Here is an 18,457-nt window from a genome sequence, read left to right as displayed (position 1 = left end):
TCATTCAATTTTAACGCATTAAGATAATTCCATTTTTTTTCGTATAATAATTAATAACTTTTTGAAACACAATATGTTTTAGCCATGGATATGCTTAACAAGCATTTTTTTCACAGAGGTGGAAGACAATGTTGACAAGGATTGAACAGCATTTTCATGAAAACTCGAATGTCTTTATTCGAAAAGTTGCTCAAGAACTCATTTCCCATAAGACATTATAGTTACACATATTAATTTTATATAGTTAAATAAATACTTGAATAATCAACGAAAATATTAATATTTATGTTCTTTATAAATAAATTAAAATTTATTGTGCAATATAATTTAAAAAATTATTTATTACAATAATGATATATACTTTAATTTTCGTTGTATTCGTCTGAGTGTTTTTTTCTAATAAACAATTATTCTAGTATTAAACTATCTAATATTTGTACTTTAATTAAATGTTACAAAATATTAATCATATAAAAAAATGGTTAAATAATTGTACTTAATTTTAGTGGAAGATATAGAGAATAATATAAGCAGAATGCTTTTATTTTTAGAAACGAAAAAAGATTGGAATGCGGCGTAAGGGTTTTCCTATAAAATTTTGGAAATTTATTAATCGCTTCAATTTAGATAGCCAAGTAACATATTAGCATCAGTCACAACAGGTACCCTACCAACGATGTATAAATAAATTTGCTTCGCATAATACTCTCTATGATGAATTTGTTCTATTTATTTTTCTTTATTACGAAGCGATGCACGTACATTTTTCTTCCAGCGTGCATATAATAGTTTTATCAAAATTATTGTATAGAGCATGATCTCTCTTTGGAAAAGTTACATCTAATTAATAAAATTATTTGAAATACTGAAAATAAATCATCCCCCTTTTTTATTTCTCTATTATGCTCTTTCAAAATACATACTTTTTAACATTTGTTCCTATATAATAATCTAATAAGCGCATAAATTGTCATCTGGACTTTTCTTATGTGTGTGTTTTTCTCTGATCTAGACTGTTTTGTAGAGAAAATCGAATATATAAAATATATAATATATATATCATGCGTTTACTATTATATATCTAATTTAATCCTAGGATGCTATCGCCATTGAATAATATTAACATTAATACGTAAATATTATATACGTAATAAAATGATCATTTTATTTAATTTTATATTTATACAATCATTTTATTTATTTATACAATTATTTTGTTTATCTTATTATTATCGCAGCTATTCTTCTTCTCGAAGTGGATTGCAATTCTATTCCACTCTTTTATTTACAACTTTCCGTTTCTTTTTTTATAAATTGAAACACATATACAAGGAATGTGAGTATTGGAATCCGCTCAAATCAACTCTCATATGAAAGTATGCGTTATTCACACGCATTATTGTATATCAATTTAAATAAAACAAAATAAAAATCAATATATATAAAAGATGCAGAATTAACTTTAAACTCAACATTAACGCAAAATAAACACAGTACACACAAAAGTATAAAATAAAAAAATATTTTTAAACAATCAGAATATTTCATTAAAAATGGCGTATGATAGCATTCCAGGATTAAGGCACAGACAAGGCAGAACGTTTTCGAAATCTAAGTTGCGAAATGTGAAAATATATGATAAAAAAATGTATAATATACGATTAATAGTGTTGCCCCAGTATAAACTCCCACACGGAGTTACTCCTAATTCTCTCACAAGTACAATAAAGGGCTTCACTCAAATATCGTAGCACATCATATTCAAAACGGTTAATCGTGGCATCACATGAAACACTATGCTAATCACGAAACATTACTAAGAACATTACTATTTTTCTCTTTACACACATTCTCTTTTCTCACAGTATTTGCTCTATTCGATCACATGATTAGGTCTTTGCAGAGTTTTTGGAGATGCGATATATCCACTCTTCACTACATTCACGACAAGATTTTTAGGCTTCGGTGGCAACGGTGGAGGTTTCGACAATTTTATATGCGACACATCCGTACCATAGTTTCTCGAGTGCGGACTTTTCGTTGGCGAATCGATACCATTTTCGACGATCGTTTGATCTCCATCTATTAATGTCCTATCGCCGTCTAGGGTGAACGAATTGTTAAGGCATTTATTTAGAGGCTCGGTAGAATTAATCAAGGCTGAGAATCGTTCATTCGTCGTTCCGTTTGTCACGTGCGCGGAGTACTCGTATCCGCTGCTATTCTGCTTATCTTCACTGGAATCGTAAAACTTTGTGGTGCCTTCACAATTGGCCGACACTATCCGAGTTCTTCGTATCTTGTTGGAATCCGATGGTTTCCCGTTCTCTTTGTTCTGATCAGTAATTTCATAGCTTTAAGAGTCGAAACGCATATGTATGATATAGAAATCTTACATGTTTTGTGCATTCTCGTACATTCTCTATTGCTACTATAAATCCCTCTAACTAGATGGAATAAATTGAGTACTTATAGTACTTACGTTATGTAGTGCATACGTAATTATACTAACCTTTAAGAAATCTGGTAGCTCGAAATTGATTTCCGTCCCTCTCTGATCTTCCAATCTCGATCTTTGCGCCCTTTTTAATCCCTCGTATAAATCTATAAAAATAATTACAACTTTAATAAATCTGTTATTTTTTTATATTTTAAATTAATTAATTACTATCTTTTTAATACTATTGTTAAAATAATTCTTATAAAATAACTTGAAAATTTGAATCCATCCAGGTTAAAAGATATTTTATAAAGAAGTTATATATACATATACCCTCCTTACCATCTCCATCAAATCTGCCTGGAAGCTGCAATTTTACACCATTACGCCATTTTGCGATAAGTGGTGGTTGAGATTTAACGGGTGCTGCCTCATGTATACAATCGTTTGTATTACTTTTCTCACTCGTATTGCAATATTTAGATTTCATCTTAATCAAGAAAATCGAAAATCAATCACGTATATACAAACTTTTAATTTAATTCAAAAAAATACAATTATCGAATATTCTACCTTTTTTTTCCCGTGAATTGTCGAGTCTCGAAGAAAGAATTTGCTAGATAATATAGAAGATCCTTCCGAACGTTGATCATCAGACTATAAAAAATAATTCAATGCAAAGAAAATATTAAAGATATTGCATAATATTAAAGATACTTGTTGAATAACGGAAATATTTGCTTACTCATTTACTTAAAATATTATTTACCTTACATGATCCTTCACTATATTGATATTTATTTTTACTTTTCCCAACTAAAAGTTCCTCAAATACTTTATTTGTAATTTCATCTAGAGTTGGTTGTGCGTGTGGTACTTCATCCAAATATTTGGTAGTATGTAACTCCCGTTGACAATCTATAAAAAATAACAAAAAAGATTAGAAAAAAGAATATCTCTTATCAATTTTATTAAAACTATATTAATTATTAATCGTATTAATTATTAAATATCATATTTCACTTTAATTTTATTTCAAATTACAATAATCTATTTTTATAATAAAATTAAAAATTTAGTTTTCTTAACGCAAAGATTGTTTTGCAAAACAGACGATAAATACAAATATTATTTTCAATGGTTTAATTTGTATAAAAACAATTTTTCTATATTTTATAATTAAAATATGTAATTATATATGGATATACTAACCTTCTTCATTCGTCATTACAATAATGCGCGTAGGAGCATTAATGGCTATAATATCCATAGGAACACAATGGCCCTCGCTCCAAATACTAATTAAATCTAAATTAAAACCATATTTATTTAGAAGAGGTCTCAACACTTCTTTTAAAGTTTTTCCCTTGTGAGCGATAATGCTTATTATTCTTCGCGAAGGTAATTCTACCTTTAAAACTTTTGTAAGAACGACCTCCACTTCCTGGCCTGCTAATACGGACGAAGAACACTTCGTATCCACCATCTGCAAATAAACAATTTATGTATACATATGGTATTATATATGCTATTTATATATATCTATATATATATATATATATGCTATTATTATACATACATATATACATACACACACATACCTCCCCCCCTCACATACACACACAATACTATAGAATCATCATAATGAATAATATATATTATAATATATATTAAATTAATAATATAATAATTTAATAATATATAATATTAATCAAAGCATGAATTATAGTTCAAACAAATAGCAAATATTTTGAAAAACCAATTGCTTTAGTCCAAAATTGTATAATATATTGAACAAAATATTAAATAAAGAAAATACATTACCCATTTAATAAATATTAAATGAATATTTTGTGCAAACTATGTAAAAACTTACAAACGAAAAATATCCATATGCATTTTAAAATACAGAAAAAAAGCAAAAATGCATGCATTAGATATATTATACTTCTTGTAAAGAGAAGCATAATTGCATTCAGTTAAACAGAAGGCAGCACAAACCTCATCTGTTGCTAATATCAGAACGTCATAGTTAGAGTATCGTAGAGCTCGCTTATCGAGGAGACGAGTAACCACGTCTTTAATAGTTTCGGTTTGGCTAGTTGTTACTACCGTAGTCGATCCATCGGGCAATATAACTCGACACAAACCCGTACATTTGCTGCGAGCATCTTTCTTTTCGTTTGTTTGTCCGTCGTAAGACGATATAGACTATAAGGGAATACACACATTCGCTCACGTATATATGAATTGATCATCTTTTATATAGATATCTTTTATTTAGACTTTAGAATTTATATATTTCGATGAAATAGTCTAATATTATTTCGCAATATATGTCTAAAACATTTACTTAACAAAAATAATTCCTAGAATATGAATTAAATCTATTCTATTATATAATTGATACATCTCAATGGATTAATACAATGTAGATACTATTCTTTCACCTTGTTAATATACTGTAATATACTACTGATACTATAATAACTACTTTCTCAAAAAGTATATCATCAAAGACACTCTCTACAAAGATTTACAGATAGGTTTATACACAACACTCTTGCTAAAATTATTTTAAAGTACAACTAAAGAAATTTATCAGGAAGAATTACATAGATTTCATTTTAATACTGGCGCATACACAATTCACACAACAGAATTATTATACTCAAATATAGGCCACGTTTCAAAATTAATTATCAATATTGAAAATATACGTTATAAAAACTATATAACTAGATTTTCAGCGCTGGCAGTAAATTTCGAGTCATAAAAAATGGCAATCATCTTATCATCAATGTATGCTCAATCACCATACTACGATTTTGTCATATTAAGAAAAAAAAATGATATCAATATTATATCAGTGTTGCAGTAACACTTACATGTTTGTTAAACGATTGCCGTAATGCCAAATCCCATGATGCTAATGATGACCGACTACTAGATATCGACACACTGTCTTCGTTATTATTACCTTCTGTTTCTCTCTTAATAACCGTAAAGCTTTTGTATATAGTCTCACTTCGGCTAGGGGCTTTGTTGTATTCGGATTCACCGCGATCCTTTGATTTAGATCTGGAAATGTAATAAAATGAAAAAAACATAAATTGCGCGCGCGAGCAAATATTTACATCAATAGAAACAATCGTAAATAATTTACCTGTTTTTTCTGTTCCAAGGAAGAATCGATTTTCGACAACGATCTTCTGCATCGGAGTGACTTTTTTTTAACTTTATACTAGGTGAACTTGTAAGATGTAGATCACAGTCTTCTGTATCAACAATGGCGTTTCCTGCTTCCAAGCAGGCACGATAAAGTTCCGATCGTAAAAATCTTGGGTAACTGTCAAACTTCATTAGGTTGAATACTTGTTTCTGAGCCTAAGGCGATAATGCAGAGTTGTAGATAGAACACAATTATATAATTTAATTATTAATTCAATTATATACGATAAATAAAACATTCACGGACATTTATTATCACATAAAAATAAAAACATAAGAAAAAACATAAGAAAAAAATATTTAAATGTTTAACAAAATAATTGATACGTTTTCACAATAAAAATAATGACCAATACTCGTTTTCTTTTTGATAAAAATTATTAACATGAGCCTAGGAATAGAATGTATACCTGCAGAAATAAATCCGCGGGTGCTTCGTCGAGTAATTCTTGAGTAATTTGTCCTGACGCGTGACTATCAACGTTTACTGGCTCGGCGGCTGTATTCGACAAATGGCGTTGATATATTTGACAAGCTAATCGATGGCGCATAGCAGCGTCTTTAGTATCTTTATATCTCTCACAAGCAGCCCAAAAATATATATTTTCATGACTAAACTCCTTCTTGAGAAACTCCTTGAATAAGATCAATTGCATTCAGTGATTGTACAACGCGCGAGTACATAACGTTCAACGAATATATGAAAGAGATTGCGGATTACTTACAGCGAATGTTTGCAAGCCTTTTGGATCCTCCAACAACTTTTCAAATCCATTTGCCCACGTATGCACTCCTTTGCAATCATTGTTTTTGTCACAGGACTCTGTACTACCATACTGTAAATAGATACATTTCATTAATAGCAAATCATTGCAAAATAAATATAAATTATTTTAAATATATTATCGTTTTGATGGATTTAATTTCTTTTTTCATTTGAATGAAAGGATAACTTTTCTCACTTTTTATTTTATTTTTCACTTTTTCCATTTCAAATACATCTGATTATTACAAATTTTACTCGTGACTTAATTACCAATATTAAATAGCATTATTTAATATTCGAAAAAGGCGATAACTATCCTTCCTACTTTTCCTTAAACCTGCACATTTCTAAATCACTTATCGTATAATTAATATTTAATTAAAGAGATTCCTTTAACAATATTATAAATGTATTTGATAAATGTAGATCATCGTTTTAGAAAAAAAATCGACATATTAATAATTATAAGAGTTTTATCGTAATTACTACCAATCCTCTTTATTGTTACAACAATTATTTATTATCAACAATCTCTATCTAGGATATCCCGTTTGTACATTATATCACAAAAATCTCCGAGAAAGATCCGAGAAAGGAACTTTTGCAGTTCAGCACCTGCCGTGCACGCAACAGGTGCGAGCTATGAGAAAACGCTTTCTTGGATCGCTCACCTCTCCGTGCTCCGTTTTCTCACACGTAGGAATTATCGCCCCCTTCCCCGCATCTTCAACAAATCCAACGTGCAATTTCATCTCTTCTCACGTACGTTTTTTTCTCAATTAACATTACGGTATAACTAGAGAAACGACTTGAATGACACCCCGACGAGATATTCAGGAAGATAACAATAATAGATGAAACGGCGGTCGATCAGGAGGAAGTTAGAAATGCTCGTACGACGGATGATTCGAGGAATGTGGCTAAACGAAGGCATACATGAGTCGTCGTGCAATGAGCTCATAAGTTCAGAGCTCGTGATTACCAATAATTAAGGAAACAAATCGCATCAACGTCGGAGCAACGTTAATGAATAATCGTCAAGGTGGCGTAGGCTTAATTAAAAAGAACGCGATTCTTTACGTGCTTTTCACGGTCGATGATTTTATCTCATGGATCTATCCCGTTGTTTCTATAGGGTATAAAACTCTATTGAGATGTACGTACGATGTTGATTTATGTTCAATTCGACCTCTCCTGCACGCTCGCTTTATTACTTAATCATCCGATATACAGGGTGTCAAATTTAACACAGCAGACCGTTAAGAACATCCCGTGTGGGGAGGAATTTAATCTTCCTGTTAACTATTTATGTAGTCATACACACACACACACACACACACACACACACACACACACACACACACACACACACACACACACACACAGAGAGAGAGAGAGAGAGAGAGAGAGAGAGAGAGAGAGGCGCGCGCGCGCCTCGATATTTTATAAAATAAACATTTTGCAAATACATGTTTCTTGAAAGAGCTTTTTGCCTATACATCCTCTCGATAGCGTCGTATTAATCGAAACTAATCAATGTTAAAAATTATAAACTTACAACAGACGACGAAACGTTTCCTAAACACAGATCCGCTCCAAATTTGTCGAATGACTCGTCATTGAGAAATTGCCGCGACGATACTGATACATGTCGCGTATAACAGTGTTCGCAATGCACATCCAAACACCTTGAGTAGACCTGTCCGCGCTCCTTTTTTCTACGTACCGATTTCTTCGCTAGCGCATCCATATCACGCTCGCGGGCCGCGCGTTTTCACATCGGCGCCGGCGGCAATGTCATTTATCAGTCGCCCGAGACTCGTACGTATCGGTAACCAAGTGCATACTCTTATTCGGAATAGGTATAATAAAAAAAAAAAAATAAAAAAAAAAAAAAAAAAAAAATAAAAAGATAAAAAAAAAAAGAACGACAATAAGAGTTAAATGGGTGATCTGCTTGTATAATAACGAGGGCTCCGCCCAGCACGGCAACCGACTATCGCCGAGCAACTCGCGAACGATCGTTCTTGCCTGGAAGATGACAACGCGACACGACGCGACGTGACGTGACGTGACGTGACAGGACACGCTACAAACTGCTGACGATAGCGATACAAATACTCAGAACGATGTAATCATCGGCTACATCGTTGCGCGACTGCACACACCATGCGCCACACGGTTACTACCGCGTTTATCCCGGCGTATTACGACGCCGAGGCTGGGGCCACTTTACGCTCGAACAAGGCCCACTCCCCCCCTCTCGTTCTCTTCTTCCTTCATCTCTCTCTTTCGATGTTGTTCTCTACTGATTCATTCTCATCGTCGACCCATCGTCCGTCGCGCCTCTTCCGCTCCCATCGTTACCACTACCACAATGGGCCCGCGCGTCACGATCTTTCTCTCTCTGTCTTCACCAACAAACTCCATCATTCAACCTCATTTTAACATCTACACAGGGCCGTATGCAGGGAGCCAGTCGGAGGGTTTCATGAATGTAGGATGCAGAGTGGTGTTGAATATTAAACTGTGTGTAATGTACGAATTGATTAATATCCAAGGATTAAGGTATAAATAAATAGGATTATTTTGTCGCGATATATTACTGAATGTAACTTTGTACAATTGAAGGAACAGCTTTCAAAATGAAATATGTGAAATTCTTACCTTGAGAACAAATAATGTAATATTCCTTCTTCAATAATAGAATCAAAATATAATTAATTTTATGTAAGCCGCCAAGCTATTGATTTGACTACAAACTGTTTTTATAATAACGAGATGAATAATAATATTTAAAGTTTTTCTATCGATGATATAACAATGATACCAATAAAGATTGTCTATAACGGGACAAGGAAGAATGTAAGGAGGCAAATTTTGAATGTAAAAAAATGGGTATTCTTCTTGTTTCAACTTTGCATTCATCATTATAAGATCTATTCATGCACCTAAATGTGCGATGCATCAATTTCAGTTTGCAAAAACGTTCTTTTTGATGTTACTATAGACGTTGCTGTTTGCCGTTTCCAGAAAACGTATGTCCAAATTGTTAGCACACAGATTTAAAGTCTAGCGACTCTATCCTCTTCAATCTAAAAATCATGTCGTTATGCAAATTTCAAGAATTGTCAATTATTTACCTTGTTGCTGTCTACAGAAATATTCTTACTCAGAATTTTCCAAGATTACGAACAATAGCAAATCTACACTTTTCAATGTTAATTTCCAGTGTCTATCTCTTAACTTTGAAAATATTTTCAATCGAGTAAAGATTCCAAATCGTTTCCGTTTTCGTCTTTCAATTAAGAAGAGATTAAAGAATTAGAAATTAATTCCGACGTTTTTATTATGAGATGCTCATTTGAAAATATATTTTAACTCAGGAAAAATTTTCGTATCGTAAAGTATCGTTTGAATTAGAAAAAAAAAATCAAATAATCTTGAATTAATTCCGATCCGACGCTGTTTTTGCTGTAAGATGCTCATTTTGATTTGAACAATCTAAATAAGAGAGGAAATATGCAACTGCTTATATGAATTTATTAGACAAATCCGATTCAATGAGAATCTGTTGCAGTTTGTTGTAATCCCATTTCTAAAAACGACGGATACACTTATACGCCAAATAAAGTAATTGTATGCGAGAGCGTGTAACACAAGACGCAAGAACGCGTTCGCACGACCCCTCCGATCTGGTTTCTGGTTGTTTCGTTTTCACTTGACCCTTGCCTGTGTGCATGAGAGCAAATCAGAAGCAGGAAACGATGACGCAGCCGTGAATAATGAGTACGTGAGAGGAACCGGAAATCGTTCGAGACGACAAATTTTACAGAAGCACGATGAACCATTTCGGACGTAAACGGAAATAAACATGAGAGAAAAGAAGATACAATTGATGTCATTTGATTGATTTCAATTGATGTCAAAAAATACAATTGGCTTCCTATCAGAGTCGACAATTTAGATAATAATAAACATGACATAACGTTTTGTAAAATCATTTTTGTTTAAGGATAAGAATACTTGATGCAATTGTAAAATCGATAAAATTGAATCCCTCTTGAATCCTCCAAATGGAAAAGCAGCATATTATTATATCACATTAAGTTGCTTTTCCCTGATGAAGCACACGGCAACGTTCACGAAACATTGGCAAAATGATTCATAATATAATGGTAATCCGCAAATCATTAAGAGACAGACAGGCGGACAAAGAGAGAGAGAGAGAGAGAGAGAGAGAGAGAGAAAGAGAGAGAGAGAGAGAGAGAGAGAGAAAGAGAGAGAGAGAGAGAGAGAGAGAGAGAGAGAGAGAGAGAAGAGAGAGAGAGAGTTAAAAACTATATAAAAAATACTACATAAAACTACACAAAAAAAAATAAAAATAAATTTAAAAAATTCTAAGTATTCAATGCTTGCTTTGAACAAACGTTTCATCTATTCAATTTGACAGTAAAAGATAATGCATGCAAGAATTACAAAATACTGATTATTATAATATCTTTTATGAAAGCATCAAAAAATGTAAATTAATTTGCGTATTTACGTGTTATTTTGTAAAACGAATAAAACATAGATCTCTTAAAAATTAAGACAAATCGAGTGAAAAGATCTCTTACTATGCAATTATCTGACACGCTGCTGCGAAAATTTCGAATCTCCTGCAGGCTACCCCAAGGCCGAGGTTTGTCAGACTTGCTGGAATACGAGTGACAATAGGGCGGCCGCGCGTATTCCATTGAAGAATTAATGTCCTCTAAACTGTGCACCAATGATTTTGTTACTTGGCCGCAGTACACCTTCGGGCTGAGCTTGTTCGTGGTATCCATAAGATGCTTCAATCTCTCCGTGGATACCGTCTTAGGTGATTCCACAGCGTCCTCGATGCCGTCGAGCAACGCCGTTGTACAAACAGACGCGAGAGATCCAACGGACGTACTGGCTAACATGGAACGTGCCGCCGCCACAGCAGGAGCAGATGTTCCAGCGCAGGTGGTGGTCGTACCCTCCCCACTCCCCGCTGTGTGTCGCATCTCTGAAAAATATATTTCGTAGTTCCCCATCGTTGCCGCACTCGTCACTACATTCGCATTTGCTTCATCCCAAAACGAATTCCAATTCAATTTCGGATAGATATCCGATTAAAAAAAGAAAAAAATATGAACTTTAAAAAAAAAATTATATCTCGTTATATGTTGTTTTCATGTCAAGTTACCTTTAGAAAGATCGAGTTTCGATTCTTTATTCCATAATTTGGCTTCTGAAGTTGCGCGAACCATTAATCGATGTCCTGTAACCTCATTGACAGGCTCCCTGGATGATCGCGCACTTACATTCTGTAAATGAATTATCCATGTATGAGACAGAATATGATGGCGAAATGTTATAGAACAAACTACCCAAGTGACAAGTCGTTTAAAATATCTAGCGTATTCAATTATTTTAGAAATAAATATGCGTAATATACAGTAAATTAACATAAAAAGATAATCAATCATGTTCATGAGATTAAAGATAAAAATCAAATAAACATTAAAGAGCTTATGAGCCAAGCTAAGTGTTTTAACATATAAATATATAAATATATAAATATATAGTATGCAATAAATATATAAATATATAAATATATAGTATGCAATAAATATATAGTAAATTATATTTTTAAGTTGTTGCAAAGATTTCTAACAAGAGTATTAAAAATTTCAAGATATTTATATATAAAATTTATGCAAAAAAATTATAAATTTGATCACAAACAAATGTTATATTCTCATAAATTTTGTATTCTTGTATTCTTCCTACAGTCTATTTCAATGATACAACAATAATTTTAGTGTTATCCGAAACATAAATTAAAATTATTTTAAAATTAAAAAACTTAAAGCTAATGAAGAGAATTTAAAGTTGATAAGTTTAAGAATATCTACAAAATTTATATAAAATAGAGATAATATTGACTAGAATAATAAACTAATTTATAAAAAGTACCCTGTATTGCATATTAGAACAGTATTGTCTTCTTTGTTCGTAATCGTTTGCCATGTTTTTACCCGAGCAGCTGCCATAATCATCTTTAAAGCCAATTCCAGAATCACTGTTGCTCGAGTGAGCAGTCGACGTGCTAATGTTGCTCGGTTGAGGAGAAACAGTGTCGAGGCGTATGCGCGCCTCGTTGTAAGGATTCGTCTCCCCGTTGCTGCAATCAGATATATACAACGTCTGTATGGCACCAATAAGGCTCATACAACTATCAGGAAACTCTTGGCAGACGTTCAGCTCTGACGATTTCGTGCACATAAATCCGAATACGTTACATGCACTGGAGTGTACCTCGTGGTCAATTAACTTATAATAAATAGTGAAAACGTGACATGAGTTTGAGACGATATCATCCGTGTTTTTCATAGACTTGGTTAATATCCCGAAATACTGCTTATCCTGCTCGGAGAAAGAGTTACAAAATATTATTCGATAGGAGGGGTACTCAGCGATGACGCGATTCTCCGAGTTGGTGAGCTTAATGTTGGCAACATGAATGGTAAGAAGAACGGTAGTTGGATTTCGTTTCTCAGCCTTCAATCTCTTAATGCATTTCCTTAAAACCTGTAACGGCAAGAATAAATAAAATAATACTTCCTATCGTGCCAAGAAAATTTACTATATCCATTTAATGATTAACATTAAAAATACCGCGAGCGAGTATTTTTATTTCTATTATCTAAATTTATATCTTTTTTTCTCATATTAAAGATACTTGAATTTTCAAATTTTTTTCATCAATTACTCTCTTTATTAAAATAAGAAATCTTAAAATAAGAAATTTTTTAATCCTACCTTTGAGATATCAGAAAAAAAAATCTATTTTAAAAAATAGAAATAAATAGAAATTCAAAAAGTAATTACCTGGTGGTTTCTAATGTTAGAATTATGGTTGTAATTAATAAATTATGAATTCAAAGATTAATTTGTCTAGAATGTACCTGCATCATAGAAGATGGATGTAACTGATTTGGTATATCGATAGTGCCAAGGTAACCGACGACCGTTCTATGCACAATCTTTTCAGAGTCTCGTTTATGAGACACTGGTGGTGGTGGTGGCGGGAGCGGGCTCGTCATGTTCCATCGATAATAATGCAAGCTAGAATAATTATACTGATCTTTATTATCGGGCGCCGCCAGACCAGTTGGGAGCGCATGAAACATCGCTCCACTCTGCAAATCCCTGACCACTTTCGCTGCCCGGCATTGCAACTGCAAAGCAGTCGCGTTAGTGGCCCGTGGCTTGTGCGCATACTTGGGCTTGGATCTTACAGTGGCCAAGCCCTCCTCATCCGAGGAATCAGAATAATAGTTTTCAGCGATCTGCAGCCGCAGAATGCCCTTGGAGCTTCCGATTAGCTGCACTACATCATCATGCGGCACCTTGCTGACGTTGTGACCATTGACAGCGACTAGGTAGTCACCAGCGCGCAGGCCGGCGCATTCCGCTGGACTACCCTGTACGATGCAGCTGAGTATGCACGGCTGCTGGCCCGATATCGTAAAGCCGAAGCCTTTTGCGCCACGCATCACTTCGACCGCCCGTACCCCGTAGTTCACCCGCTTCTTTTTCCGCCTGTTCTGATGCATCTCGTGTTTGTCGCGCGCAAGTCTTAGGGCTCGCACGCACGTCACGAGGGCTCCCCGAGGAGGCGCGCACGTCTATCACCGGTCTCGAGCGGCTCGCTGAGATAACTCGTTGACCCCATAATGCGCTTCACGCCTACACGTTGACGACGAGCATCCTCCTCCGTGACGTTCCACGCGACAACCTGTCGCTGACGAGTCAATCCTGACTCTCGGGACACCGCTACTATATACTCCACTCTTATCCGCGAAGATCATTCGTAGATCACCATCGAGCAACTCGATCCTGACTTCAAATGGCAGAAATTAGAAAATTTCAGACGCGTTCGTTACTCTGCGTCGCTCGTCGACCGCGAACCTCACCAACAGCTAGTAGCAAACTCTACGAGCAAATGTTTTGGAATGTGTCCATCGAGAAGACTAGAAAAGTAGGTGATCGACCTTGTGGCAAATACGTTTAGTCTCCGAGGGTCGCCAAGTGTTCGGTTCATAGAGCGCGCCGTCATCGTAATCGTCGAGAAGCAATTGGCTGTTGACAAGAAAGTTCTGTATTTTTCTTGTTGATAACTCGAAGGCCTGTTCTACAATGCATCGTATGTCGGTGTCGTGGTCGTAAGAATCGGTCAATCACAATCGAATATTTTCCCTACATTCGACTGTGATTGGTCAATTCTTGTAGCTTGTGACACCGACGGATGGCATCCGTTTGACTACATCCCGATTGACCACTAGCCACTCACAGCGCTTGAACAGAAAAATTCTAGGCACCGGCTCCTGTGAATGGTTGTGGTCAATTGGAAAATGATCAAACGAAAAAACGCTCCCACCCCACCACATACCACACACACCACACACACACACACACACACACACACACATCGCGCGCGCGCACGCATCGCATACGACGCACTGTAGATAAGCCCAACTGGCACGCTCACATTTCGGGTCTGTTCGTTTTATTATTCCAATGTATAATGATCCGTTTAGTAAATAATTATAATAAATCAAGTGAACATATTAAATTCGTCAATTTTGTAATAAGTTTGCCAGTTTCATTATAGAATCGATTTACTGTTTATAATATTAATACCGGCTGCGTTCTAATATCCATGACTAGTACTGAAAAGTTATAATATATGTAACACGAACGATGATATATTTTCAATGACTGAATATCTGAGCACAATCTGATATATTAATTTTATGATTTATCATCTTGATATTTTATATATATATATATATATATATATATATATATACACACACATTATATAAGAAACTAAATTATAAAGATGTGTGTATAATATATCTTTACAACTTAGTAATTTTATCAAAAATTGCATCCTTGTACACTTACTATCTCTATGTTTAATTACCCAGATAAATATTTTAGAAGTATCACTTTAAAATTAGTTAAAACCATTCGATTCCTTTCTGTATAAAAATAAAGTCTGAAAAAAAAGTGCTCGATGCTATAAAAAAAAGGTAATGAACGTTAAAAGTGAAGGGAAATTTGTGTTAGGAAATTTATATCGACATAGCACTCGATGCTTACATGCTTTCAAAATCATTGTGATGATTTCATCTTTGTTGCTTATCAAATGTTAAGATCAAATACGAGAAAGAATTGCAAGCACGATATAACCAATATCTTCTAGGCACTCCATGATGGAATGCATGCTTCGATCGATCACGTTATTATTTATATATATATATATATAATGCCTAATTGGTTATATATATATATATATATATATATATATTTTATATAAGAAAAAAACCTTTTATCCTGTTTAGAAAATTACAAACAGATTTGTAGTCATTACAAACAAGTAAATATATATCTTTCAAACTGAAGAGTCTCCCTATTCCATCGATATTCCACTGTTTATCGCGATCAGTTCATCCGACGTTATCGATTTTCGTTTTTTTTTTCACCGTTGTTTATACCTGTGGAGAATTGATATTAGACATTAGACTGTGCATGCATCGTGCATCTCCTATTAGAGTCTCGCCGAAGATTACCGGCCGATAACGGGCTGTTACATAAATCGCTATCAACGAACACGTCGGTGAACGACGAAAGGGATAAACGCGATTCCAGTAAGTTCCAAATTCCACCGATTCGTCTATTCGTCCATGCACCGGCGAACGTGCGTGTCAGTTATGTCTGTGTGCCTTCTTGCCTCGAGTAATTAACGAATTTCGCAATTAACGAATTTCCTGCGATGAAATCATTACTAGCTGTTGATTACGACATTTGTTACGTGCGCAATAGAATTGCGACTTTATATGGAATAGAAAAATCGAGGGCCACGAGATTTCCCGTTGCTCGCGAGAATCGTCGAGTTTCCGTCGTGTACTCGTCCTTACATCGCAACAGCAATAATGATAATGTCGCGTCACGAAAATGTGCTGCTCGTCGTGATTCTTTGTTCGGGTATTAAATAGAAAAAGATTGCTCGCACATCCAGATTCTATTTGATTCCGATGAAGACGCAGTTGGCAGCGGAATGGATCATTGTTTCGATCGTTCGGAAGTTGACACATGCCTGGTCCATTCTGCTAATGTACCATTTCATTAATGTACCATTTCATTTCCACTGATGCAGATTAACTTTTATTTTGATTTAACTTGCCTTTTAACTTTTATTCCGATGTCCATTTTTTTATGAATTTTATGAATAAATGAATTTTGATCTCAGTTTAGGCTAGTTTTTTAATTTTAGAACTTAGAATTTAGAAAATTCGATTACAAATCGAAAAATCAATCTACTGCAATAGAAATGGATGTATATCAGAAAAAGAATAAATTGAAGTTAAGATAACATTAAACTTCATTAATAAATTGTGATTAAAATTGATCAGCATCGAAATGGTACGAGTATGGTATCGCAATGTCGATTTCTTGCCTTGTCATCGATGATTTCCTTGTATCTTTGATGATAGCTGATAGCTAACGAATTTGATGTTGTTGCTCATAGGAATCACATCAGTAGTGGGAACACGTCTATTATCATCTATGGCTCAAGCTCTGAAGACTCACGGAGTTATTCCAGATGTGGTGGACAAGGTGCCTGCTAATGTCTTGAAAGTGACCTATCCCAATAATCTTGCTGTTGAAATTGGCAAAGTGCTGACTCCGACTCAAGTCAAGAATCAGCCTACTGTTCAGTGGACTGGAGAAGCAAATGCATTTTATACCTTGTGTATGACTGGTCAGTAGCATCAGACATGTTTTATTTAAAGTTTTCAGAGCGAGAGTGCGATTTAAATCTGATTAAAATTTGCTTTAATTTGCTATAATTATATAATCCTTGAACTGCGATATTGTACTAGAATTATCTATATATATATATATATATATATATATAAAATGCATTTAATTAAATTAAAAACTGGATATTAAAAATATTTGGAATTATTTCAAAAGAATTATAAGTAAACAAAATTGTTCTGATATTTTGAAATATTTTTTACTTTATTATGATTCTGTGTCACTGTAAGTTTCCTGAAATAATAAGGCTATAATCTTATTTTAAAAGAATTACAAGCAAAAAAATTCATTTTAACAGAAATAATATTAGCACACATTCAAAATTCTGTTTAAAATAGCTCTTAGTTTACTGAGCTTAGTTTACGTTTGTTTTTCGATATTAAGTTTATGATTTATTCTAAAAGAAATAGAAATTTAAGAAGTGACACACTAATACAAATATAAAATATTGTTATTGTTTTAGTGTTGTGAGTTTCTTGATTATAAGTCTGTGATTCAATCAAGTATTACGTCTCGAATTTTATGTCATATAAAGAGCCTTTGTTGTCATTTAAAGATCCTGATGCACCAAGCAGACAGAATCCCAAATTCCGCGAATGGCATCACTGGCTAGTGGGTAATATTCCTGGATCAGATGTGTCTAAAGGAGAAGTTTTGTCTCAATACATTGGTTCTGGACCCCCACAAGGTACAGGCCTCCATCGATACGTATTCCTATTATACAAACAGCCTGGCAAGCTCACCTTCGACGAGAAGCGTTTGACTAACCGAAGTGGTGACAATCGTGGCAAGTTCTCCATCAAGAAATTTGCCACCAAATATAATCTCGGCGATCCGATTGCCGGTAATATGTATCAGGCAGAATTTGATGATTATGTGCCGATTCTCTATAAGCAACTTGAGGGTTAAGTTTAAATGTAATGCATATATTAATGATGACATGTTTATACAGAATAATGTATAGTCAACTTGGTTGAATAAATACACTGAACATTTTTCAGTATATCGACGCTTGTATCTGTTGCAGTTAGGAAAATACTAAATAAGTCCTTTATCTTAATCAAATACAAATCAAATTTGTAAATTTAGAGTTATTATCTACTTTTATCAATGTA

General features: G+C 34.0%; 2 protein-coding genes across 9 annotated transcripts; one reads left to right on the top strand and one right to left on the bottom strand.

Moving 5' to 3' along the window:
* Positions 1-863: 863 nt before the first annotated feature.
* loco (regulator of G protein signaling family member locomotion defects) lies at positions 864-14,556 on the bottom strand. Of its 5 annotated transcripts, XM_089084582.1 has the most exons (16): positions 14,429-14,556; positions 13,418-14,355; positions 12,426-13,040; positions 11,653-11,773; positions 11,057-11,472; positions 6,397-6,507; positions 6,082-6,306; positions 5,607-5,827; positions 5,329-5,521; positions 4,442-4,651; positions 3,653-3,926; positions 3,210-3,358; positions 3,014-3,097; positions 2,783-2,930; positions 2,513-2,604; positions 864-2,335 (listed from the first exon to the last, which is right to left on the bottom strand). In XM_089084582.1, exons 2-16 carry the CDS (start codon positions 14,066-14,068, stop codon positions 1,874-1,876), a joined length of 3,972 nt encoding a protein of 1,323 aa, XP_088940708.1. In that variant the 5' UTR covers positions 14,069-14,355; positions 14,429-14,556; the 3' UTR covers positions 864-1,873. The 5 variants fall into 5 exon arrangements, with proteins under 5 accessions (XP_088940708.1, XP_088940707.1, XP_088940709.1 ...); XM_089084581.1 differs by having other exon boundaries at positions 13,418-14,517; XM_089084583.1 differs by having other exon boundaries at positions 2,190-2,447; positions 13,418-14,521.
* Positions 14,557-15,421: 865 nt separating this feature from the next.
* On the top strand, positions 15,422-18,345 carry LOC105428963 (protein D2). 4 transcript variants are annotated; one of them, XM_089084592.1, is made up of 3 exons: positions 15,422-15,550; positions 17,050-17,283; positions 17,899-18,345. In XM_089084592.1, the coding sequence occupies exons 2-3, from the start codon at positions 17,088-17,090 to the stop codon at positions 18,249-18,251; spliced, it is 549 nt and encodes a 182-aa protein (XP_088940718.1). In that variant the 5' UTR covers positions 15,422-15,550; positions 17,050-17,087; the 3' UTR covers positions 18,252-18,345. The 4 variants fall into 4 exon arrangements, with proteins under 4 accessions (XP_088940718.1, XP_011639894.2, XP_011639892.2 ...); XM_011641592.3 differs by lacking the exon at positions 15,422-15,550 and adding an exon at positions 15,946-16,168; XM_011641590.2 differs by lacking the exon at positions 15,422-15,550 and adding an exon at positions 15,946-16,256.
* Positions 18,346-18,457: the final 112 nt, after the last annotated feature.

Source organism: Pogonomyrmex barbatus, unplaced genomic scaffold (assembly GCF_055798465.1).
Source record: "Pogonomyrmex barbatus isolate J1 unplaced genomic scaffold, ASM5579846v1 scaffold9, whole genome shotgun sequence".
Classification (NCBI taxonomy): Eukaryota; Metazoa; Arthropoda; class Insecta; order Hymenoptera; family Formicidae; genus Pogonomyrmex; species Pogonomyrmex barbatus.
Note: the sequence above shows the minus strand (reverse complement) of the source record. Positions and strands in the feature narration are given on the sequence as shown.

What these genes read in the sequence shown, in the direction of transcription:
- loco (XM_089084582.1), bottom strand. Translation starts at nt 14,068, where the DNA reads ATGCATCAGAACAGGCGGAAAAAGAAGCGGGTGAACTACGGGGTACGG. An exon ending in ATCCATCTTCTATGATGCAG is followed by an intron (nt 13,041 to 13,417) that starts GTACATTCTAGA and finishes TTGCCGTTACAG; the next exon opens with GTTTTAAGGAAATGCATTAA. An exon ending in AGGCAGATTTGATGGAGATG is followed by an intron (nt 2,605 to 2,782) that starts GTAAGGAGGGTA and finishes TTATTTTTATAG; the next exon opens with ATTTATACGAGGGATTAAAA.
- LOC105428963 (XM_011641590.2), top strand. Translation starts at nt 16,205, where the DNA reads ATGCACCGGCGAACGTGCGTGTCAGTTATGTCTGTGTGCCTTCTTGCC. An exon ending in TGTGTGCCTTCTTGCCTCGA is followed by an intron (nt 16,257 to 17,049) that starts GTAATTAACGAA and finishes TGTTGCTCATAG; the next exon opens with GAATCACATCAGTAGTGGGA. An exon ending in TTATACCTTGTGTATGACTG is followed by an intron (nt 17,284 to 17,898) that starts GTCAGTAGCATC and finishes TGTCATTTAAAG; the next exon opens with ATCCTGATGCACCAAGCAGA.